The sequence below is a fragment of the Saimiri boliviensis genome, chromosome 6, assembly GCF_048565385.1.
Source record: "Saimiri boliviensis isolate mSaiBol1 chromosome 6, mSaiBol1.pri, whole genome shotgun sequence".
In the NCBI taxonomy this organism is placed as follows: Eukaryota; Metazoa; Chordata; class Mammalia; order Primates; family Cebidae; genus Saimiri; species Saimiri boliviensis.
In genome coordinates, this window is record NC_133454.1 from 13186658 (window position 1) to 13206392 (window position 19735).

At 37.8% G+C, this 19735-nt stretch overlaps 1 protein-coding gene across 5 annotated transcripts in view; it reads left to right on the top strand.

Moving 5' to 3' along the window:
• GRM5 (glutamate metabotropic receptor 5) overlaps window positions 1–19735 on the top strand; it is a 535146-nt gene that overhangs the window by 500495 nt on the left and 14916 nt on the right. For 4 of the 5 annotated variants that reach the window (XM_039462302.2, XM_074400358.1, XM_074400357.1 and 1 more), the window contains exon 9: window positions 17770–17865. The exons of the other annotated variant lie outside the window; for it this stretch is intronic. In XM_039462302.2, coding sequence (XP_039318236.2) covers window positions 17770–17865 — 96 coding nt within the window. The remainder of the gene's footprint in view (window positions 1–17769; window positions 17866–19735) is intronic. 5 annotated transcript variants of the gene reach the window in all.

The window sequence follows — 19735 nt, forward strand, 5'->3', positions numbered from 1 at the left end:
ACAAGAGCCACTATGCCTGGCAAGTGTTAGTATCTTTTCCATGAGTTTAATGTTCTCTGTTTGTCTCTGGCAACCAATATTTATCAGCCCCATTGAATTCTAAGCTCTTTGAGTTGAGAGGCTGTGAAATGTATTTTCTGGATGTCAACTAGAAAACCAAGCACTATGCCAGGTATCCAGAAAATACACAATATGTGTCTAAGTATATTATTTACAAACAGAAGAATCAAACCTGGCTTTGAATTCTGACATCAACATTTATCAACTTTGTCACCTATAGACCTCTTTTAAATAGGATCATCAGTACCCTTCCCCAGGGTTGTAAAGAGACAATGTTTGAAACAATGTTTTAAAAGCTGTAAGTATAGTGCCCAGTGCATGTGCTTGCTCTTCCTCTTCCTCTTCTTTATTCTTTGCCCTCGTCTTGATTTTTTATTTTTGAGTTTTCTTTTCTTTTTAGTCATTTCTTGGGAAATTTTGATTATTTTCACCAATCTAATATTCTACAGTACAAACCTCAGAGTTCAACAGCCCAAATATGAATCCTGGCTTTGCCTTATCTAACTGTGTGACTTTCAGCAAGCTACCTAGCCACTTTGTGCCTCAGTTTCTTTATCAGTGAAAACAGGATAATAATAGTCCATAAGTCAGTGTCTATATTAGTCCGTTCTCACACTGCTATGAAGATGCTATCTGAGACTGGATAGTTTATAAAGAAAAGAGGTTTAATTGACCCACAGTTCCGCATGGCTGGGGAAACTTCAGGAAACTTACAACCATGGCCAAATGTGAAGCAGGAATCTTCTTCACAAGGCAGTAGGAGAGAAAAGAGAAAGCAAAGGGGGAAGAGCCCCTTATAAAACCTTTGGCTGTACAAGAACTCACTCACTATCATGAGAACAGCATGGGGGAAACTGCCCTCTCACAATCCAATCACCTCCCTCCCTCCCTCCACATATGGGGATTACAGGTCCCTCCCTTGTCACATGAGAATTACAATTCGAGATGAGATTTGAGTGGGGACAAAGAACCAAACCATATCAGTGTCTTTGTGAAATTAAAGGCTAAAATCTATGTAAAATATTAATCCTGTAAATTACATAGTATTTCTTCCATTATTCAAATAGAAAATTTAAGACAAAGTTACATGTTATTCATAATAATACAGCTAGTGATATTGCTGAGATTCAAATTCATGTTAATTAACTCCAAATCTGCTCTGTGCCTATATATTTATATATGCTTATATATGTGTGTGAGTATATATATAGATGATACTACTTAACTTCATGCATTAGCTTATCACACTCTGACATGACAAACTCCTGGATATCTATAATAGATCACAATGTAACTCTTAGTTTAAGACTTAGAAAATACAAAGTACTTAAAAAATATCAGTAAATGTTTCTTTGGATATTTTGCATTGTGAAATTAAAATAATCTCACTTTAAATAATTTAAATAATATCATTTATTGTGATAGACATTTGGCAGTGTGGAAATCTGCTTAGAAACGACAAAATTAGGAAATCCATCTGTTGTGATTATGTGGGATTGTAATTAACCATAAAACATTATCCTAAAACCAAGACAAATATAATTCTTTATTAAAATAATATCTTTAAGACAATGAGATGAAGCGTAGAGGGAAGTGGAAAGGTAGTCTCTAGTCATAGGCTTGTGATTTTAGTTCCCTCCTCCCAGGATCATGGTGTGCAGATGGTTCCTTTGATGCCCATGTAAGTGCACAACTTATACTAGCTACCTGTAATTGCAGGTCCAGGACTTCCTAGAACTGCTTCTCTCTCCATGGGTGTTATTCTCACTCTTGGGCAGTGGCAGCTATCAAAATTAAGCATGATTCCCCTCCATTCAGTCTTCACCCCTTGCATGTATACAGGCAAAAGGAACATCCCAATCCGCTTCTTCCACCCATATCTCATCTTGTTCTTGTGAAAATCCAGTGATTTTTCAATGCTGAAATAAATGGGAACTAAGCTTCTTTGCAAAATGTAGAAACCTTGTTTGTTTTTAAATAGTCCAAAGACAAAGGAATGAGGAAAAAAAGGAACAAGTTTTATGTGTTGAGATTGGACAGGGGTTAAAAGGGCAACAAAGGTAAAGCAAGAAGACAAGAGGAGAAAAGGAGGGTGATAAACAGAACGATTTAGTTGAGACAAGAAGAACTGGTAGAAGAACTTCTGTGTAAAATAGAAGGAGGAGGCCAGTTATGATGTAGATAAATAGTACTGCCTTGTCTTTGATAAATGTCCCTGCTTTTGTCATTTTCACTTGTTGAGTTGCTGCTCTATACTAGGCCCTATCCTAGATGTTTGTTAAAAGAACAGACATAGGCTGGGTGTGGTGGTTCACACCTGTAATCCCAGCACTTTAGGAGGCTGAGGTGGGTGGATCACCTGAGGTCAGGAGCTCGAGACCAGTCTGACCAACATGGAGAAACTCCTGCTCTACTAAAAATACAAAATTAGCCAGGCGTGGTGGCGCATAGCCCGTAACCCCGGATCTTCAGGAGGCTAAGGCATGAGAATCACTTGAACCTGGGAGGTAGAGATTGCAGTGAGCTGAGATCGTGCCACTGCACTCCGGCCTGGGCAACAAGAACAAAACTTCATCTCAAAAACAAACAAACAAAAAAAGAGCAGACATGCTCATGTCCCCATAAGTTTATGGTGTAGCAAGACAGTCACTAAACTAGTAGTCAAGCAGATACTTAATTATAATATTTAACAACTGATATGAAGGAAGAGAATAGGCTCTACTACAGGTTAACAAGGGAGACAGGCTGAGATGAGGTAAAGAAAAGAACATCATCTGTTTCTATAACATTTTCAAATCCAGCCTAAATCACAGTAGCATAAGGTAAGGTATGTGGGAGCACACAGGTCATGTGCTAGGTCCAGAGGAAGGTAAGAAAATCAATGATGTATTAACTTAAATTAATTAATGGAGATAATATTGGTTACCTCTCATACGAGGAAACACAGTTTCATAAGTATTAGGGCACATGTGGAGAAAACAGGATGAGTGTTTTATATCAAAGCTATCTGAGAAAAGCCTGCCTAGTTATAGAAGTTATTAGTACAGAAAAAATAACAGATATGAAAGCAATATTATGAAACAACTACTAAAACCAAGCACTTTATACAAATTATCTTACCTAATACTCAACATTTCCATTTTATATATGGAGAAATTGTAACTCAGAAAGCACAACCAACCCTATGAACATAAACACAGTTAGTTTATGATTCCCTTATGGGGCAAAGGCAAATTCTGGTATACAGGCAGATTCGGGCTTTGTGAGACCTCAAGTGCATTCTACTTGGGGAGCTTTATTTAAGAAAAAGATTACAAAATGTGAATACAAAAATAGAAACAGGGTCTTGCCAGGGGCATCTATGAGTGAGGGACTCTGATACTCCATTAGCTTTAGAGCAAATTTGCTTCCATCAAGCACTACTGTGGTGTAAGCTCCATCAGTCCCTAGACTGAGAAAATCAAGTTGATGGTGCAAAGTGTAATCAATGTTAGTATCACAGAGGAATCAGTCTTCCTCTCCATCAGGTTAGAAAGGGCTCAAGAAAGAGTATAGGCATTGGCTCAAGCCAAGGAGATTATGGAAAAAAAAAATGGTAAGGTTTGAAGAATAGTACAGTATCTATCTGCCTATCTCCCTTAGGCCATTTAAAGACAGAACTAGGTTTAACAAATAGTACAGCTACTATTTGTAGCCAGCATTTTAGTGAGAAGTAATTTACATCACAGTTGACCAATTCAGTAACCTGGGAAAGCCACATCATCTCTTGTGTCCTGGTTCTTCTTCATTTGTAAAGTACCAATAATAAAAGTAACTAACTCATAAGACTGTTGCAATGAATAAATCAGTAAATTCAGGGACTTAGAATTGTGTCCGGAATATTCCTAGTGCTCAGTAAGTGATGGCTCTTATTATATTTATTACGTAGCTTCATCTGACTTCACAGCTTTTCCAGTTCATGTATAAAAATGTAAGGAAAACTCTCCATTGGAAAACTACTCATCTCTCTTTAGAAATAAGAAGTTATTTGTCTGACAATTCCTCAGTCCTTTAAGACAGAAACTAGCAACTTTTAATTAATGCCATAATAAAATGTGTCCTATGGAGACTATTCCTCTAGTTAACATTTTGCTCCTTCCTGAAAAGTTCTCCCTATTGAGGATGTTGTATGAGCTTGTAAAGCACCTTAGGACTGATTTTAAAATCTGTATCTTCCTGAATTTCTATTTATTGTGCAACAAATCGCAATGTTTAAGGAAAGTACACAACAAAATGGCAATGACTTATGATGGTTCATACTTTCATGCAAGTTCTCATCATGAGTAGGATTAAAATACACCTTTTGGGAATTCTTTAGAAGCTAAATGAAAGGCTTTACTCAATACAAAATTTAATACATTTCCATAATATTGCTGTGCTGTAATTTATTAAACTATTTTCCATTGGTTTGTTTGTTCTTGTTTTATTGAGTTTATTTTTTTTCTATTTTCTGTAACATTGAAGGAAAAAATCTTTGTGAAGAAACGTCTGAGCTTAGATTGAATTAGTTTTTTAGAATGAATTTCTAGAATAGAATTACTGAGTCAATAGAGCTGATTTTTAAATATTTAATTCCTTATTTGCATTGCTTCCGCACTTGTCACCTTCTACCTTTCCATTGTTTTCACAGAACACAGTGAAATATGTTACCTGGCCATTTCTCAAATCATTTTGCAACTTATGTTCACTTTGCCATTAGTTTCTGGAGCTATTAATCATGCTCAATTTTTGTTTTTAGTCTGATTTATCCAAATGAATCAAGTTGACATTTCAAGTCTGGGGAAAAGATGTTTTTCTGTGCATAGAGACCACAAGATCTGATGGAGTATCTGGTAAATCACTACAATATATTTACATATATAGATATATAGAAGGTTGAGAGATGAGATTGAAGTAGAGAATTACTTCGCAACACTACTGAATGATATCAAACTTTTTAAATTTGGCTTTACTCTTTCCCTCTAACCTGAAGATCCACAATGACTTCCCTTCTGCCTTTATCTAGAATTTTCTTCTGATCGATTTGACTTCCAAGGCTGACTTGGCCTTTCCTTCAGTTCTCTTTGTAACACTTTCAAGTTGTTAAAATCTTCTACCACTTCATCCCTGTCTGTCTTCTGCTATCACACTGTATCCCACACATGGAAACTGACTGTCAGCTCTTAGTGATGCCTCTTTTACAGCCTTCAGATTTTTGGTGTATTTCTGTTTAGGAAAACTTCAGCCAGAGAAATGCCAGTCTATTTGCATGTTAGCAGGGGGCCTGGAGAGTGATTTATTCCACTTGGCTGTTACGTAGTCATATTTGACCTTTAAAAAAACAAGTTGATATTGTGCTCCAAGTCTAGCTCCCACCAAGTCTACACTATTAACTTCATGTATGACCTTTTCAGTCCTTCAAATGTGACATCAGATTATTTAAATAAGGGGATTTTAAAACATAAAATGAAGAAAAAGGTATGTTGTTAATAAAGAGCATGAGATTTGGAGATAAAACATCTGGTTTCTGTCGTACTTCTGAGACTTACTAGCTGTGGGGTCTTGACCAAATTGAGAAGCTGTCTGAGCCAGTTTCCTTATCTACTGGATGGGGATAATTACACTGCTGAGTTTGTTAAGAAAATTAAATAGTATAGGAAAAGTTTTTCTATAATAATGTGAATGCTATTCAAAAGTATATTACACCATAGTTTCTCTCTTCACTTTATGACTGCCAAGATCCAAAATTAGGATGGTCCTAAAAGGAATGTGGCAATAAATCTGTAGAATAAGATGCAATGTGCAGCATTCTACCTCACATATTTTCCCTAAGATGTTATAAAATTATAAACCATGTTTCTAGGTGATTGCTAAAGGTATCACCTAAGGCTAGATGTTTGATCCAAACTTTGCCTGAGGTCCAAAAGCTGAGGTCTTGGCTGATGTTCAAGGAACCAACATGGAAAGAGAACTGAATGTGTTCAAAGCTGTTATAAAGCTTTATGTTGGTACAAAGGGGAAGTGGATTCAATAACTACAGCAAAGTCACGATTAAAAAACTGAAGTCAGAAAAATTCTTTCCGAAGCCAGAAAGGCAAAAGCAAAGAGAGAACTAAGAAATAAAAAAATGGCTCCAAAAGTTGTCATAATTGGTCTCAAAGAAGATGGTGCCTGGAAAAGAATTCCTAAATCATCATTGAGTAGAGCCTGGACTATTTGCATATGGATCTGGGACTGAATAAGGAATAAGCACATAAAAACACTGAAGTTTATTTTCTTTTTTGTATGTGTCACACTTTCTTAGTCGAATTACACAAAAGATTATTGAGAACAATTTTTGTTAAATATGTATAAGCCAGTGCCAATTCTTCAATATATGTGAACAAAAGCATTTTCATCGTAGTTATGAGGCTTCAATGCTATGAGCTGAATCATTTCCCATTACCTAATCAGTTTCAGACAGTAACACTAAACCCACAGTAACTAGTTATGACTGTAATTAGCCTTGCTTTCAGGAAGTGAACAGGAGCGTTTGCTCTATGATTATGAGGACCAACGATTTAGGCTTTAAGTTGGATTATTTAGAAAATAATATCTTGCTTTACCCAGTCTAATTTCTTTCTTTTTTTTTTTTTTTTTTTTTTTTGCTCCTTACAAATCTAACTTGTAAACTCTGGCTGTTATCTTATATAAATGGTACGTATAGAAAGGAAGAGTATTTAAAAGAACACAAACATCTAAGTAAAACTAAAGTATTTGTTAGTAGTAACCCACTTCTTTAGAGTCATCATGTACATACACATTCTCACACACACACAGAGGCACATGCAAAATTTATAAACATTCAAACCTAAGTAAAGGCTATAAATTTTAGAAACTCTTTGACTCAGTTTGGTAGAAAAACTGATGAAACCAAGTATACCAGCTAGAAAGAGTTCAGCCTCAGGGAATCTATAACCCACCTCAAAGTGGCTTAAATGATAAGCAAATTAATCTCACATAAAAAGAATTTCTGACACTAAAATGTCTAATTCAATAGCTTAAAGGACACAGTGGTTCAAGGACCTACCTATTTAGACCTTTACAGTCTACCATTGAACCACTGGACCACATTTTGTGAAATGTTGGCTTAGCTTCTCTCATGCCTGCTATATGGTTGGAACTTTGTCAGGTATCACATTCAGACCACTGTCCACGGCAAAAAGAGACCATTTTCCAGTGTTTTATTAATACTAAAAAAATCGTTCTTAGAAGTCTCTAGAAGACCCTCTCTCATGATTATTGGCTAAATCTGATAAGTGAAGTGGCAAGTGAATCTGATAATTACTATTATCATCTTAGTCTAATCAGTGTCTATATCCTGAAGGTAAGGATGGGACAGCTTGTTAAGAGGAATGTGACAATCCAAAGGAAAGGCAAAGATTTTTAAAAATAAGTATCTTCCATATAACTGTATTAGTCCATTTTCATGCTGCTGATAAAGACATGCGCGAGGCTGGACAACCTACAAACGAAAGAGGTTTAATCCGATTTACAGTTCCATACAGCTGGGGAAGCCTCAAAATCATGGCGGCAGGAAGGAGGAGCAAGTCCCATCTTACAAGAATGGCAGCAGGCAAAGAGAGAATGAGAACCAAGTATAATAAGTTTCCCCTTATCAAACCAAGAGCTCTCTTGAGACTTAATCGCTACCACGAGAACAGTATGGGGGAACTGCCCCATGATTCAATTATCTCCCACCAGGTCCCTCCCACAACACATGAGAATTATTGGAGTACAACTGAAGATGAGATTTGAGTGGAGAAACAGAGCTAAATCATATCAGCCTGCCCTTGGTCCCTCTCAAATCTCGTAATTTCACATTTCAAAACCAATCATGCCTTCCTGACAGTACCCCAAAGTCTCAAATCATTTCAGCATTGACTCAAAAGTGTGCAATCCATAGTCTCATCCAAGACAAGGCAAGTCCTTTCTGCCTATGAGCCTGTAAAATCAAAAGCAAGTTAGTTACTTCCTAGTTACAATGAAGATGCAGGCATTGGGTAAATACAGCCATTCCAAATGGGAAAAATTGCCCGAAACAAAGGGGTAACGGGTCCCATGGAAGTCCCAAATCCAGCAGGGCAGTCAAAACTTAAAGTTCCAAAATGGTCTCCTTTGACTGCATGTTTCACTGTTTCACATCCAGGTTACGCTAACGCAAGAGGTGCCGTCCCATGGTCTTAGGCAGCTCTGCCCCTGTGGCTTTGAAGGGTACAGCCTCCCTCCCATCTGCTTTCACAGGCTGGAGTGGAATGTCTGCTTTTTCAGGTGCACGGTGCAAGCTGTTGGTGGATCTCCCATTCTGGGGTCTGGCGGACAGGGGCCCTCTTCTCGCAGCTCCACTAGGTGGTGCCCCAGTAGGGGCTCTGCGTGGGGCCTCCAACTCCACTTTTCTCTTCTGCACTGCCCTAGCAGAGGTTCTCCGTGAAAGCCCCGCCCCTGCAGCCAACTTCTGCCTGGACATCAGACATTTTCCTACATCTGAGATCTAGGCAGGGGTTCCTGAACCTCCATTCTTGACTTCTGTACTTGCAAGCTCAACACCACGTGGAAGCTGCCAAGGCTTGGGGCCTACATCCTCTGAAGCCACATTCTGAGCTTGATGCTGACCCTTTTCAGCCATAACTGGAGGGGCTGAGATGCAGGGCACCAAGTCTCTAGGCTGCACACAGCTCAGGAACGCTAGACCACACCCACAAAACTACTGTTTCCTCCTAAGCCTTTGGGTTTGTGATGGAAGGGGCTGCCATGAAGACCTCTGGCACGCTCTGGAGATATTTTCCCCATTGTCTTGGGTATTAACATTTGGCTCCTCATGACTTATGCAAATTTCCTGGAAATTTATGATTTAATTCTCCTTTTTGTCAGTCATTCATACACGTCCTCATTCAATAAATATTATTACCTATAATATCATATGTACCAGGAGGATAGCAGTGAAGCATACAGTTCAGAACCCATACCTCCATAGAGCAATCTGTGCATTCCATCACAGATTCCACTGGGAGAAAATACAGAATAAATAAAATGAGTAAGTAAAACATAAATTATTTTATATAACTATTCTTGATGAAAGCAGGAAATGGTAACAGAGAGAGAAGAATTGTAGTTGCCTTTTTAATAGGGTAGTCATGGCAGGATGTATTGAGAAAGTGACATTTAGGCAAAAATTTGAAAGAAGTAAGCTTTGAGGATTTTTTTAAGGAAAGCATTAAAGGCAGAGGAAATGGCCAAAGCAAAGACACTATAGTGGGAGGATATCTGGTGTCTTCAAGCAACAAAAAGATCATTGTAGATGAAACAGTGTGAGCAAGGGAGAAAAGGTGAGTTCTGGGATCAGAGAGGAGTTGGGGAGTGGGAGATAAGTGTAGGGATTTGTGAACCATTATAAAAATTCAGAATTTACTCAGAGAGATGGGTAACTAACTGGGAGTTTTGAGCAGAGGAAGGATATGAAAAGATTTCTATTTTTACAGGATACTCTGCTTGCTGGCTGGAGGTTGGAATGGGTTTGGTCGGGGTTGGGGAAATTTAGAAAGGGAAGAAGCAGAAACAGTTTAGGAAACTATTACATTTTTAAGAGGTATTGGTGGCTTGAGCCAGGGTAATAAAAATAAGTGTGAGAAATAGTCAAATTTTAGGTATGTTTTGAAGATGGAGCCTGCAGTATGTGTTGACTGATTACAATGTATGTTTTTTCCTTTCTTCTACAATCATTATTAGAGTTAATCTCAAAACTCTCTACATTGGTTACCATTTTTCATAAACATCTTTAATATTTTCCAACTTCCTTGATCTCTTGGCCAAAGTGACAGAATGTCTTCATTTTGTAATTATTATTAAAAAAAAACAACAAACAAACAAACAAAAAACAAACAAACAAAAAAAACACCAACAAAGGCCCATGGAGATTTGATAATCCCTGAAGTTACAATTCAGTTTCTTTCATTTTTTTCATGCATGTATTCTCTCAGAAAATCCTGGTTGAGGGCTTACATGATGCAGGCACTATGTTTAGGGTTTATTCACCCTGATCAGTTTTCTGATCAGTCTCTGGACTTCCATGTTTATGCTCAAGCTTAGTCTTAAAACTGCCATCCTTACTGCAATTTTGGTATGAAAATCCCTTACAGAATTTTCTCTAACATTCGCGTGACTTGTCATATGACTATAGTTCAAATGTCACTCACTCAATAACTTTAACCTTTCTTTTGGCACTTGCTTGGCCAAAAAAAAACCTCTTTTCCTCCCATATCATTTTTCTCTGCTCATACAATACTTCTATTCTAAATAATAGAAAGTAATTGAGGAAAAAGAGAATTTAAATTTGCTTTGTAAATAGGACGCATCTATATTGGTTTAAGTGCGAGGTTTCCTTGAAGAACACACTCCTCCCTGCTTTCTTCCCAGTCTTACCCTCCTGCCTCATTAGTGTCCATTCCATGTGGAGTTACTAAAATTTACACATAAGACACATGTGAAATATGCAATATTTTCCAACTCCCTTTCACAGACTTCCTAGAGAAATCATGCTGTTTTTTTCTGTGAATAGTTTAAAGCTTTATAGCCTAAAGTAAAATAGGTATACAGTGGTTTCCACACCTAGGAGAAAATATCTCCCTGTGGTTTTCACTAAGCGGAATGACAGCTAGTTTAGGAATAGAAAATGAGCTTAAGTCCTCACAAGGCTTAGTACCATGTTCCTTCAAGGGGTAGACTACGGGACATAGTAGACAACAGGGTGGAAGAGAAAGTGGCCAAAGAAAAACATTTTTTAAGACAGTTTTATCTGTTGGAAGGTACAAAGCCTGGAATGCGATAAGCCTATGACAAAACTGTAGAGGAAGGGAAATGTGCCTCTGGTACCTTTTGCTTTCTCATTTACTGTCTCTTTTCCCCTCCTTTCTTGAACTCTCTAGGAACCTTAGGCTCTTTCCCCACTCATTTTTAACCAAATATGTTGTCAGAGAGTCTGCAATATCTATCAGAAAATATATCTCTAAATATTCCATGGGATATTTATTCACAACAGCATTTGCATCATGAGTGTCCTCACTCACAGAGAATGGAAAACATTTCTTTCTTGGCATCAGAGAAAGGTGAGGGAAGAATTCATCAATGGAATCTTCCTAGCATCTTACAAATTGCAGCACATTTGCAAATTCTACTTGTATATAATGCTCTTTGCTTTACCCACTGACCTTTCCCTTCCAAATCATATAGAGACCTGTCTATAACTCCTGTTTAATGATAAACCCCCCTTCATATTCAACCTCTTCACTAAACACTCATTTACTGTTGTTTTAAAAAAAATTAAACCGAAACCTAGTTCCCGCCTAAGGACATTCCTGCCCCTGTATCTCTCTCAAATAAAGTTACTCTTCTGTATCACGTGTTCCATAGGACAGAGAGATGGAGGTCAACAACTCAATGCTGCTTCCAGACACATTCCATACCCTCACACAGAAAAATGTGAATGCCAAAACTCTGATTCAATTGAGATTCATGAAATCTCAGTATCCCCGTATCTTGGAGCTTTGTTTATAACTACTATTTACTGCCAACTTCTAGGTAAAGAACTTCTGTCCATCCCAAACTCTGCTACCATTTGAGTGAATTTAGTGCTTGTATAAAGGACACATGAGTATCAAGCTTCTTTTTCCCCCTCAATTCTTTTTTTTTTTTTAATTGCATTTTAGGTTTTGGGGTACATGTGATGAACATGCAAGATTGTTGCATAGGTACACAGTTGGCAGTGTGGTTTGCTGCCTTCCGTCCCCTCACCTGTATCTGTCATTTCTAATACATTTTAATGTCCATATTCCTGGTCACTTACTCAAATTTTATCAGCCTCACATAAGGCATCATTATTTCCAATATGAAACTCTCCTTTTCTGCCAGCTTCAGACATAATTCTCCATCTATCTGCTGTTTCACCTAATATACACATTTATTATTTAAACTGCTTTATTGTATCCTAGTCTTTTACTTCATTCTGTACTCATTTATACATTCTGGGTCACATAGCCAATACGGAAATGTCAGTAATCCAATATTCAGTAGATGTTGGTAAGAAAGAGGAATTGAGGTGAAGAAATGAAATTTTGATCCAAATTATAATGGAAAAATTACATTTACTATCCAATCCTAAATTATTTTTACCCACATATCTCTTAGATTTACCAGATGAACATGGGCTCTTGTAGAACTGAGTAAAGAGGAGCCAGAACTTCCTGGAAAAAACAAGGTACAAGAACAACAACAACAGAAAAATCTTTAAGAAAGATAACCAAACCTCATTTTGGAACAAGTCATTCTGAAACTTTTTAAAGCTTTGTGAGAGTTTTTTCATGCCAGCTTCTGGCCTATAAAGTGTCAAAGCTGTATTGGACATAAATCTAGAAATCTAGAGTTGTAAGAAAACCATCAGATTGAAGAGCCTTGAACTCATGTCTAGCATATACAAAGCACTCAGCAAAATTTTTTTTCAGTAAATGTTTTAAGGGAATGCTTACATTAACAATGTTACAAAAGTTTTTGGACAGGTGGAATGGGCATGCCTCTTAGCCTCCTCTTTCCACTGTCTACATGGTTTACCTGTTCTGAGTATTTTCAGCCATTCTCACTGTATTTGCAACCACCGGTATGCTGACAGCTTCCCTGTGTAAAACAATCCTCTAACCTCCAAATGTTTATACTCCTATATCTACTGAATATGTGCACCTGGATGTCCCACCAGCATCTCAAACCAAATATTCCAAAATGAAGCTTTTTATTTCCTTCCCCAAATATACTTCTTCTCTTGTATTTTCTTAACTCAGTTGATTGTACCATCCAACACAGTAACTGGGGTAGCATTCCATACTTCTCCCTATTATGCTCATAATTCATTAAGTCCTACTCATTTTTGCTTCCTAAATTGTCCTGAGACTGTACTCTATTTTTCATCTATATTATCACTTCCCTAAGCTTCAGCTTATCATGTCTCACATGCATAACTGTAGTAGTATTTATCTCTAGTTTTGTTCCTTCAAGTCCATTGCATTTTATCTAAATGTCAACTCTGATCCTGTATTATCTAGTATAAAGATTCCACAATGACATCTCATAATCAACAAGTAAATTCATCATGTTTATATACTTCTCCATCTGTTTTCCTGTAGACGTCCTATTTTATACTTATTACAGTAAAAATTACTCAACAGTGTTCCCCAGTATACATAATACGGCTAAGTCTCCTTACATGTTTGCATTCATGTTCTCTTCTATCCCTACTCATCTTTTCACAGTGCATGTCTACTCCATTTTTCAGATTTGTCTTAGGTATCGTATCTCACTGAAGTGTTCTCTGCCATTCTAGTATGGGTTAAGTCGCCCTTCTCGTGTTTGTTTCTATAATAGAATTTCTTACATTGCTTGGAAATTATCTGTTTACATTTTATCTTCTCACTCAACGACCTTATCAACGACACAGTCACCCATGTGCTCCTTATGACAGTGCCCAGCACATAAACTAGTAAACGGTTTTGAATGATGTAAACTAAACCTGCATGGTACAGGTATAGGGACCTAAATGAAGGAAGAAAATTTAAAGTCCTATCACCAGATTTTCTACTGGCTGTCCCTGATAACTCTGCTAATTATTTACAACATGGGGTCAAGAAGAGAAAAGGTAAATATGAGCTTTTGTAATTTTTTTTAAATATACTAACATTGTCACTTATGGGAAAAATGAACGGAAATAGCATGAGCTTTAGAATCAGAGAAACTTGATTTTTCACCTTGTGCTCCCTGATCGTAAACTACATGAGCTTGGGCTTACTGACATTAATCCTTAGTGTCTGTCTTTTCAGAATAAATATAATAGCACCTGCTTTGTGTGGATGTTTTAATAATGTACAATAGTGTACAGAAAACAGCCTGGCATGCTCAATATTTTGTCATTATTACTTTATAACTTTGAATATAACTATAGTATATTAAATATTTCATTTGAAAAGTTAGTTAATACTTGCAAAGCACTTAAAACAGTGCCTCACAAGTATGAGTGGATGTGTGTTTTAGTGTCTAAAAGATATATGAATTTATTATGTAAAAGAAATGAAATTTAATTTATATTTCATGAACTATGAATTCTGAAAAGATTAAACTATTTTTTAATTGATAATTCCATGTTCTAAAATAAACTCAACTGGAAAAAAGTGTTGAGTTTTTAAACTCAACAGTAGACACTGTTAAAGTTATTTGTAACCTTGAACAGAACATTATTGGTGGATGGGATAATGAGCAAGTGAACGAGATAATAAGTGAATGAATAAAACTGTGGTCTATTTAAATATCTGGTGACTATAATTACAGTTACAGACAGGCAAGAAGGGTCCTATCTGAAAGCAAAGACGAGTCTCCCATTTTGTATTAATGCCATTTTCAGCTTGCATTGGATACAAAAACTGCTTGAAAGTTCCAAAAAGTCTAAGATATTGCTCACATTTTTAAAATGAGTTTTGATATTGTTATATATTTTCATTATTTTCTTGTTTTTCTGTATGTCAGTGAAAGTCTTTACCAAACGCAGTTAGCTTTTGTTTTTGGTTTTTGTCTTGTTTCTATTGTTTTTCTAATCTTCTAGGTTCAGGGGTACATGTGCAGGTTTGTTTTATAGGTAAGTCGTATGTCGCAGGGGTATCATGTGCAGATTATTTCACTATCCAGATAATAAGTATTGTACCTGATAGTTTTCTGATCCTCACTCTCCTCCCACTTTCCACCCTCAAGACGGCCCCAGTGTCTACTGTTCCCTTTGTGTCCATGCATACTCAAAGTTTAGCTTCCAGTTATAAATAAAAACATGAAGTACTTGGTTTTCTGTTCCTGCATTAGTTTGGTTAGGATAATGCCCTCCTGTGCCATCCATGTTACTGTAAAGGACATGATCTCATTCCCTTTATGACTGTATAGTATTTTATGATGCATATGTACCACATTTTCTTTATCCAGTCTATCATTGATGGGAATTTAGGTTGATTCTCTGACTTTGTTATAGTGAATAGTGCTGCAGTGAACATACACATAAATGTGTCTTCATGGTAGAAAGATTTTTATCCCTTTAGTTATATGCCCCATAATGGGATTTCTGGGTCAAATGGTAGCTCTGTTTTAAGTTATTTGAGAAATTGCCAAGCCGCTTTCCACAGTGGCCGAACTATTTCCATTCCCACCAGCAGTGTGTAAGCATTCCTTTTTCTTCACAGAGGTTAAAGATTGATAGAATAGGATGCTTAGAATCTGTTCCATGTTTCATAAACAGAGGTCACCTGGAAGAGTGTGTCTGTGGTCATGAGAGAAAGGGAAAGAGAGAAAAGAGCTTATAAGCATGAAGACTGTAGGTTTCTTAATTTATTTGTGAAATATTTAATGATTAATTCACCATTAGCCCAACAGAAGGTATTCAAAAATGTGTGAAGGATCCCTTTGTAAGGAACTGAATGACCGCCAATAATTTATTATTCTGTCATATTCTTTTAAGTTGTAGAGCAGTATTTTGGTTGAACAATTCAATTCACAAATCATCACAAAACACTTTGCATTGAAATGTGGGGCATCATTGCCACGTTGCAAACCATTGCTACTTCTAAGGTACTTTCTTTGGTAAAATTAAGTCTACTCTATCTAGCTTGGTCTGATGCTTTACCTCCTTTGACAAAGTCACCAAGTTCTTTCCCTTTCTTCTTTATGACCACATCTAAAGACGTCTATCTTATGTACATGGTTCTTCTTTCGTCCTTCTCCTACTGTTAAGTAAGTTCTATCAGGCAGGATCTGCAGATTGCTTATCTTTATATTTGTAGTGCGAAGTCCATTACCTAGGATTTAATAAATACTCAACTAATGTCTACTAAATAGGTAATCCATTAATTCATTTGGCTTGATGTAATAAGCCATTTTTCTTCAAATATTAGATACTTTAAACATTTTGGAAGGGGGAAAAAATGAAGAGAAAGGCCTCTGCCCCAGGATCAGTAATGATCTTGACTTTGTTACATTTTGTTTCATTTTATACTACTTTTGAAACACCAGGAATAGAAACAAAGGATTTGGACTATGCTGAGGTGAACAAGTCTCATTTAGTAACTCCCTTTATCACTGCCTGTTGGATACCAGGAACGTGAACAAAGTGGTGTCATACCAGGCTCTAGCTTAATTAGCAAAAAGATAATAAAGCCTTAAGAGTCAAGGGCCTCTGCAAGCTCTACTGGTGATTTTCTCTACTGATGAGGCATGTGAGTTTCATGAAGTCAGCTAAGTAAATCTAGCTTTCTTATTTGGCAAATGGAAATAACAGCTCTCTTTTAACAACCTCATGGAGTTGAACCAACGAATAAAGAAGGTGATTTCTGTGGAATCATGTTGGCTCAAAAAACTGTCACTGAGGTACAAGAACTTATCTTGATGCACCACATAGAAGAGTAATGCTGAGAATCTCATCACTTATTTTAGATGAAGTATCTAGTATCTTCTAAGGGCAGTGAACTGCCAATTACAATGCAAAAGCTGTTTGAGCCACACTCTAAAATGGAGGTCTCCCAGTACTGACAGTCAAACTTCAGCTTAATGGTTATAGAAACTTTTCACATCCAAAGAACATGTCTTCTCACTTCTGTTATTACCAACATCTAACAGCATCCAGAATGGTATCACTCAATGAGGGCTTGTTCAAGATAACAATTAGCTTAAAAACTTGATAATGGGTCCAGGCACAGTGGCTGACACCTGTCATCTCAGGACTTTCGAAGGGTGAGGCAAGCGGATCACAAAGTCAGGAAACTGAGACCATCCTGGCTAACACGGTGAAACCCTGTTTCAAACTAAAAATACAAAAATTAGCTAGGTGTGGCAGTTGGTGCCCGTAGTCCCAGCTACTCAGGAGTCTGAGGCAGGAGACTTGCTTGAACCCAGGAGACAGAGGTTGCAGTGAGCTCAGATGCTACCACTGCAATCCAGCCTGGGCAACAGAGTAAGACTTAGTCTCAAAAAGAAAAAAAAAAAAAAAAAACCAACATGGTAATGGAAGGCAACACATTACAATGGCTAAAGTGTGGGTTCTAAACTTAGACTCCCTGTATTCAGAATCCAGCCCAACCACTTACTATGCATCTTTGATCCATTTACTTAACCTCTATAATCTTAGGTTTCTTCATCAGTAAAATGAAAATAATAACAAAGCCTCTGGCCCAGGGCTGTTCCCAGGATACAATTTAGGTAGAGTTCTAGCATAGTGTCTGACATATGGTAAGCACTGCATAGATTCTAATGTATTGATTGATATTCATCTTTTTCTAAGATGCTTGAAATTGTACTCCTTTTACCATTGAATATTAAATGTGATAAATTCACAGTTTAATAGTCAGTGTGAAAGAATGGGTTACATGTGGTTTAACCAAAAAGTAACAACGGCAACCCTGATGCTGTCTGGGCATATGCCATCACCATCATCTAATAAATATCACAGGTTGGTCACTGCATTAAGAACAGGAACCCCTGTTTTGGCACAGGGTGACCATCTCCACAGTCACGGCCCTTCCTCAGCCTGGCAGCTAAGCACACAATCACGTCTTTCTGTTTGCTCCTGTCCTTGTTCATGCTCACCAGGTACAAAGACAGGAGACTGGCCCAGCACAAGTCGGAAATAGAGTGTTTCACCCACAAAGGGAGTATGGGGAATGGTGGGAGAGCAACAATGAGCAGGTAAGCAAACGATGAGTGGTCTGAGGTGGTGTGAAATAAATGTATGCAAGCTAGAGGAACAGGTGGCTCCCAGGTCTGGGTCCTCACTTAACTGTGCATCCCAGACAGTGTGTCCGACTTGGGCCACTACTGGTTTTCCGTGTGTGTTTGCTTTGTAAAACCTATGACGTCCTCATGTGAAGTAATGGGAGCCTCCTGTCCCAGATGCTGCTGTCTCCCAGGGTTGTGCGCTTTGCATGTCTGAAGCCTTAGCTCACAGTCAGTCCTCCTCTGGGTTTTAACATATTGGTCAAATGGTTCTGGAGTTTGCAAAGTGGAAGAGATTGGAGGAAACTCATATTCCAGGGCTATTCAATCACTTAATAAAATAAACGCAAAAGCTTAGAACTGGTTTTAAGGAAAGGACGACAATTGAGGGAAGACTCCAGCCCCTGATCCTGGACAAGCCTGGAAATTAATATGACTTACTTTGAAAGTAACATCATCTGACAGCCAAGGGCAAATGCCTTGACAAACTAGTGGACTGTAGAGACACGTGGCTTTTCTCAAACTGAAATCAGGAAAGCTAATCCTCCTCTAGCTACCATAGCTTTGCATCTCCTTTACTTCCTTGTGTTGGTGATGAGCATTCTCTGTCGCTGTGCTATGCATGTTCCTTTATACTAGGCACTCCCGACTGAGTTGTACCTAGTAAACCAGAGTATTTGGAACTATAAGCATTAGCCAAGCTGTGTTGCATGAAATAAACGTGCTTTATTGCATGGGACTTGGTTTTGAGAAAAGGGCTCTGGAGAAAGACAGTCAAGATTGACATTAAACAGTTCCAGAATGTTCAAGGAGTCTTGAGTTGAGGAGTCACTTGCCATGACTTAACTCTCCACTTCTAATTTGTTGTGGCATTTCCCAATCCATCTGTGGTGGAAGGGTATGGAAGGAAACTTCAGCAAATCATTCTGGATTGGAGAAAAGGAAAAATCCAGCAAGCAGAGTGTGTGCATATGCGTGCATGTGCTGAGAGCAGAGCTTGACACGTAACTGCATAACAAGAAGATAATCCCGTGGAAATTTCGCCCCAAACATCATGTTTGCTTCCTCAGTGGTGGGCTCCTTCCTGTTTTGAAAATAAAGACTAAATTTTTCCAAGGCCCACCATATTGCCCAACTGCTGGAGGACCATTCACGTTGCAGTCTATGAGATGCTGTCCAGAACTATTCAGCATTCAGTCTGAGCAATCATTCATAACAGCCCTGGCCAAAAGCTTGGCTAACTTTGTCCATGGCTCTCAGAGACAGAGCAATAATAGTGTGTGTACATGTGTAGACATTTATGTGTGCACATGGGTGTATCTGATGGCCTTATGCCAACAATCCCTCTGTATAGCTCTCTTTGGATCCCAGTGTGTCTGCAAAATGAGCCTCAGAGGATCATTTTGTGTGAGTGACTCAAAAGACTGCTACTGGGGCTTCTATTTTCCTTCCACTCAGATATGACAAAGTAGCATAATTCCTGTCCTTGGAAATTAGGCAAACGGCACCAGAGTAAACTGGACAAGGTGAAAGTGACTTTACCAAATGAGTGCTGAAGGGATGTTTCCAGAGTGATTTCTAATTTGAGGAATAAAACTGGAGTTCCCAAACCTGGCAAACTTAGCTGACTATCAAACAGACTAAGGCAAAATAGTGGGCAATACAATCTAAGAATCTGTCACGTAGCAAGTTTCCTAGGTCATCTCAATGAAGCCAGTGCATTAATTGGTATTTTAGAGTAATTTGTTCATCTAGGAGATGACATGGGGCTCTTTGTGGCAAGCATTTGGTTTCAATTATGCTATACGATGTTCTTAGCAGTGCTTAGTGAATGCTTAGAACT